Source organism: Chanos chanos, chromosome 12 (genome assembly GCF_902362185.1).
Source record: "Chanos chanos chromosome 12, fChaCha1.1, whole genome shotgun sequence".
Classification (NCBI taxonomy): Eukaryota; Metazoa; Chordata; class Actinopteri; order Gonorynchiformes; family Chanidae; genus Chanos; species Chanos chanos.
In genome coordinates this window covers 21,591,256-21,597,230 of record NC_044506.1, presented here as the reverse complement: position 1 = coordinate 21,597,230, position 5,975 = coordinate 21,591,256, and the positions used below count along the sequence as shown (strand labels likewise).

Here is a 5,975-nt window from a genome sequence, read left to right as displayed (position 1 = left end):
TTCTTTCTTTTTTTTTTAATCGAGATTTTCATGATTTGTGCATCATCTGGGGTGCTAGGTTTAACATCTGTGATTGAAAGGTCAGAGGGTAGAGCTTCCCATGTATGCATAACATTGCAATTATGTCAGAAAGGACTGCACATGAATCTTTTGATATGAGATAAAAGTTTGTAATTTTCCAAAGGGAAAAAAAAAGCTTTGACAATTGACAAAACACAGGAATTGAGAATCAGCTGAAAAGTTAACACAGGGTTAGTACATAAAGACTGCAGTATTTTGTAAGTGTTTTTTTTTATTTATAGAATATTATTTAATCATAATAATCCACAGAGCATGATTACATCAAAGCGTGGAAATGTAGGGTCTCTCGCTTTTAGACCATCTTAATTAGATAAGAACATCAGCCCTCCTTGAAAAGTTGTGTTTTAGAGTTAGGCTTGCTCTGGCAAATTGGGGCTCTGGAAGAAGCCTTTATTAAAAATACTGGCAGCTCTTGATTCAGTGGCTCTGCTTTATCAATTAGAGGTAGTTAGATTATTATCTCCCCACGGCAGGAGAATAGGAAAAAGCTCTAAGAGGGCCCCCCTAGATTGAGTGGGACATGTTCCAGTTTGGAAAGTACCCCATGGACATTTTAGAGATGCTTAGTGGACACCAGGCACACCAGTTTAAAGGCCTGGGTCTGGAGAGACAGCTTCAACACCAACAGCAAGTCCAACTACAGCACCAGCAGCAGCTACAACAGCAGCAGCAGCAACAACAGGGAGAGGCATCTGGAGGTCTCCTCTCTGGACTGGGGCTTGGCTCCCTTCAAGGATCTCGAAGCAATGCTTTTGCAGATTCCTCATCCATTTTTGCCAAAATGAGCGCCCCGCCTCCATCAATCCCTCAGCAGACCCAGTCTTCATCTTCACAGAGCTCACGCAAATCCAGCAAGATGAGCAGTAGTGGTGGGAGTGGGACGTCCTCCTCCGGGTACCCACAGTTCTTGCGGCCTTTTCATCCGGCAGAGGCGGCTCTAGCACAAGAGCAGCTTCACTCAGGAATGGGGCGTTTTGATTTTGCCGGAGGAGGCAGTGGAGGTGGATCGGGAGTGATTGGTGGTGTGGTAACGTCAGCGCCACCTCCACCACCCTTGCATCCTGGTCTGTCGGTCCCTCAGGCATCCCCTGGACCATCTTCTTCATCACCCTCCCCCTCAAGTTCAGCTTCAACCTCCAACAACCCCCCTAGCAGCAGTAGTACAGTTGCTGGGCTTGTTGGAGCCCAGTCTGATGCTCGAAGTTTGCACCAGCAGTTCAGTTGCATGCTTGCTGCCAACCAGTACTTTCTCTCTGGAGTGCCAACCAATGCCAGTTTGGAGCAGTTCTTGGTTCAGCAAGGTTCTCATAATCACCTAGGTCTGGCAGACTCCAATTCAGGTCTCGCTCCACCCCCAGCCCTTCATCCTTCCCACACCCATGGCCATCCAGCTCCTCAGCCTCAGCAACAGCAGCAACAGCTACCACCTCATGCTTTGTCCCACCCCCACAGCCACGCCCATCCACACCACCCCCTTCACCCGGCTCCTCAACCGTCACCTCTTAGTGGTTTTGACTTCCAAGGCATCCCTGTGCTGTCCTCTAATCAGCTGGCTTCATTAATGCAGCAGGAAGCTGGTGGCCTTTCTCTCCCACTGCCCCTCCACCTTTCTGTGCCCAAGGATGAATTGAAAGGAGACAGTGGTTCTGGGGCTGGAGGGAGCAGTAGCAGGAGAAAGAAAGCCATGGCTGGCTACCTGCCCCAAAGGAAGACGGATGGCAGCAGTAGCAGCAGTGGTAGCAATACTAACTGTCACAGCAGCTCTGGTGCACATGGTCATGATTCATCTTCTAGTCTAGTAGGAGGAGGGGTTGGTATGAGGGGTCTGAGTGGAGACCCCACAACTGTCCTCTCCTCTTCAACGGCGCCTTCTTCCTCTTCTTCCACTGTGTCATCCTCTTCTTCCTCTGCCCCTACCTCAAATTCAGCCTCCGTGTTGGTAACAAATGTTTCACAGATACCTAAACCCGATAATCAGCCTTCTATGGCGCCAGCTGCCACTCAACCTGAACCAGAGCCTCTCTATCACTGTGGTGAATGTGGGAAGTCATTCACACACCTGCCCAGCCTTCGTAGACATATACGTAGTCATGAAGGAGACAGCAGTGCGACAAATAGTGCCACGAGCCAGAACCCAAATGCCAACCATCAGCATCAGTCAGACACAAGCCTTCCTCACTCAACTCAGGATGGGATGTCTCAACCAAATACCCATCACCAACAAGAACAGAATCAACAGCAGCAGTCCAATCCTGACCCCACCTCCTCTTCTTGCCCTAGTCCAGATAAGACTTACTGTTGCACAGAATGTGGGAAAGGTTTTAAGAAGAGAGGGCACCTCCTTCAGCATGGCGTTATACATTCTGGTGCTCGTCCTTTTGCTTGTGCCATCTGTGAGCGCTCCTTCAACCGCCGTGAATCACTCACAAGACATGAGAAAATCCACGAAGAGAAGCCTTACCGTTGTCAAGCTTGTGGCCGCTGCTTTCGTGAAAGCACCTCTTTGCTCAACCATGCTGCCTCTGGCACATGTGGCAAGCCAGGAAGGGGATCGAGGTCTAGAAGCAGCGATGGTAGCAGCTCAGTGAATTCAGGAGATGGAAAGGCAGGAACTCGTGGAAATAGCGACTACCAGGGCGGACAGCTTGGAGATGGAACAGGATTGGGTTATGGAAAACCTGATGGACGTGGAGGAGCATCTGGAATATCCTGCGATGGATTGTATCAGCAAGAGAGAGGAGGAAACCCAAACCCCAGTGCTAAAAGTGAGGGAAAGTACAATTCAGATTATTCACGAGATCGGTATCAGTCTTCCTGCAGGGTTGATGATTACCGTCGACCACAGGGTAATCCATCTCCATATTCAGCAGATAATTCCTGCGGCAACACTGCAGCGGGCCCAGCCCTTAGAAAAGCACCCTTAGCCCCTACCCTCCATCCACACCCTCAAAATCAGCAACAGCAACATCACCATCAGCAGCAGCCTCACCTTCCCCTCTCCTCTCTACTGGATGATTCTGAGGACGAAGTCACAAGCAGTGCTATGTCTGCCATTGCAGCAGCAGCTGCTGCGTCAGTCTTACCGGCTGAGATGAATACCAGCGGTGGCCGAGAGGAGCGAAGGGATATCATAGGAGGCCTGTTGGGTGGGCTTGGCTTTAGTTCAATGGCTGGCCCATCATCCACATCTGCAGGAAGTGGTGGGAATGAGGAGTGCCTCAGTGGCTCCATGATGCCTTTATCCCACCCAGCGCAGCCCCAAACTAATCAGCAGAATGCCGGCACTAAACCCAAAAGGCCACGTAAGCCCAGACAAAAGAGGGAGCCAAGACTTGGAGAAAACCCGGGAGAAGGTGTCAAACAAAGAAGGAACCACCAGAGTGGGGCTCGCACAGAAAGACCTTACTTATGCAATGTGTGTGGTCGTGGCTTTAGCAGACGTGAGACACTACGTCGGCACGAACGTGTACACACAGGGGAGAAGCCGTTCCACTGCGACGTTTGTGGCAAGGATTTTAGAGAACCTTTCCACCTTACCAAACATCAGACTGTTCACTCTGGAGAGAAAAACTACAGATGCTCACTTTGCAGCAAGGACTTTGGCTATGCACAGAGTCTCAAAAGACATGAAAAACTGCATCTGAAAGGCGATTTCAAACCAAGACGGAGTAACACTAAAGGCAACTCGGCGGTAAACCATGGAGGAAGCATTGGTCAAAACAATAATCAGACAAACCCAAATTCTTATTACCCGTATTCTCAGGATAAAGCTCAAGGACCCAATGCTAGCACTAGCAATCAGCCCCCTGCTCGACTCTACACCTGCGAAATTTGCTGGAAATCTTTTCGTCACCATTTCCACTTGACGGCTCATCACCAGGCCATCCATGAACACGGTGGAGAGAAGCTTTTTTCTTGTGAGGTGTGCGGGAAAGCATTCGCTTACTCCAACAGTCTGACCAGACACAGGTTATCTCAGCACGGATTGACACGCAGTGGATCAGCCCCCCAACCTGCGGCCAGTGGATCTGGAGGAAGCGGGTCAAACATATCCGAGAGCGAGGCCGCTACCAACGCCTTGCTTCATCTCACGCCGGACAGTGGAGCCCACGGAGGACATCACCCCCATTCTGCTATTGCCCATACACAGCATCCTCTCTCACAGCCTGCTGGTTACTCCCCACTGTTCTACACCCCTGAATCAGGACACCATGGTTCTGGCCCCAGCGGGCCTCCACATTCCCAGCACCCTTCCTACTCAAACTCACCTCTAGGGTCCCTCCCCCATCAACAGCAACTTGGAGGGAAAGGCCTCCTTGTTTATCCAGGGACTTCAGGAAATTCCCTCAGTTCTCCACTCCCCCACATGCCCATCTCCCCTTCCCAGCATTCCCAACACCACCAGCAACAGCACCCTTTTCAGATGCAGTCTCCCCACCAGTTGCACAGAGGTCTCCAGTCACAGGGGGACTCTCAGCAGAAGGGAAAAAAAAAAAAAGAAATTTAGATTGGCAGGCGGAGGGGACTTGATGAGGGGATTCGACGATCACGAAAGCTCAAAGAGGGATCGATATCTGAAGAGAAAGAAAAGCAGGCTTCAGCGACAGCTCAGAAGGAAGAAGTGGATCGCCCGGCTCATCCAAGCCAAGTCCACTGGAGGAGTAGGGATAAATGCAGGAGGAGGAACGTGGCGCGTTGGCCGATTAAAGTTCCGGGGGATGAAATCTCTGGTAGTCCCCTTAAAATCTTTCCCCTGCCCTATCTGTCCCTCCACCACTTTTACACGACGCAATACCCTTTTGATCCACTGCTTGATAAGGCATCCTCCGAGAAACAACAACCGCCGAGCTCGATTGCTTTGTCTTGTCTGTGGGAAGCGTTCCCGAAGGCTTCTGTCTGCCCTCGGACATCGGGCGTACCATCTTTCCCAAGGGTCGTTCTCTTGTCCTCGGTGCCCCTCCCGTTTTTGGAATGGCGCTCTCTTGAGTAGGCACAGGGTCGCTTGCCGCAGAGTTGGCAGTGGGCAGAAAACATCACCCAAAGGGACTGGTAGCCAGAAAGGAGAGGATATCAATGAGAGATTAACAGCTGCAACAGAGTACAGGCACTAAATTTTTTTATATATATATATAAAAGAATTGAAAATCAGTGGCAATTTTTTTTTTTTTTGTGGCCAGGGAGAAAGGTGTGATGGACTCAAAGTTGTGTCGAGTCCACTGCTGATCAGTGAATACACCCTATGCCTGTGTACATTTTACATTTTTTGGAATGTAGAATAATACTCACTTAATATGAATAAAACCTGCATCTAAAGAACCATCCATTAAAGACATGGATTTCTAAAATGGTTTCTCCAAAGGGGAAGAGTATTCTAGAATATCAGACTGTTTTCTTAGCACCTTTGTTGATTTGGTAGTGGCTGTATCCGTGGAGAAAAGCATCATGATGTATTTTTTCACAAGTTTCTTTGCAATGATGGATACATACCATCAAGAGTGAACTAATCGAAACAGTGCTGATCTTTTTTCTAAATTAGTTTCCCCCTTAATCATCCAAAAGTTTCACAGTGTAGACTTTCTCTTCTCCTCAAAATGTGTTGTTTTCTGTTCATGTGGGGTGTTGTTGTCCCCCCCCCCCCCCTTTGTTTGTTTCTCTTTTTCTTCTTGTGTCTTTTAAAAACAAATGTCTGTCTTGAAAGTTAGGAGTTTTTGGTTGTGAAGTACATGGTTTGTGCGATCACCAAGGACAACACTTATTCATACACTGTATGACAAACTGACTCCCCATCAGAAAGTTTTGAATCGTGCACAAAACATGGAATGGAGTGGACAAAACAGCACAAAAGAGGCCATTGCTCTTGTGTTTAGTGTCATCAGTTTTTAATTAGGCATGTA

The 5,975-nt window shown here is 48.9% G+C and overlaps 1 protein-coding gene across 1 annotated transcript; it reads left to right on the top strand.

Moving 5' to 3' along the window:
* Nucleotides 1-323: 323 nt before the first annotated feature.
* znf865 (zinc finger protein 865) lies at nucleotides 324-5,192 on the top strand. Its single transcript, XM_030788589.1, is given in 2 exon segments — nucleotides 324-4,563; nucleotides 4,565-5,192. Coding segments are annotated over 2 exon segments (4,590 nt in total). The 5' UTR covers nucleotides 324-601.
* Nucleotides 5,193-5,975: the final 783 nt, after the last annotated feature.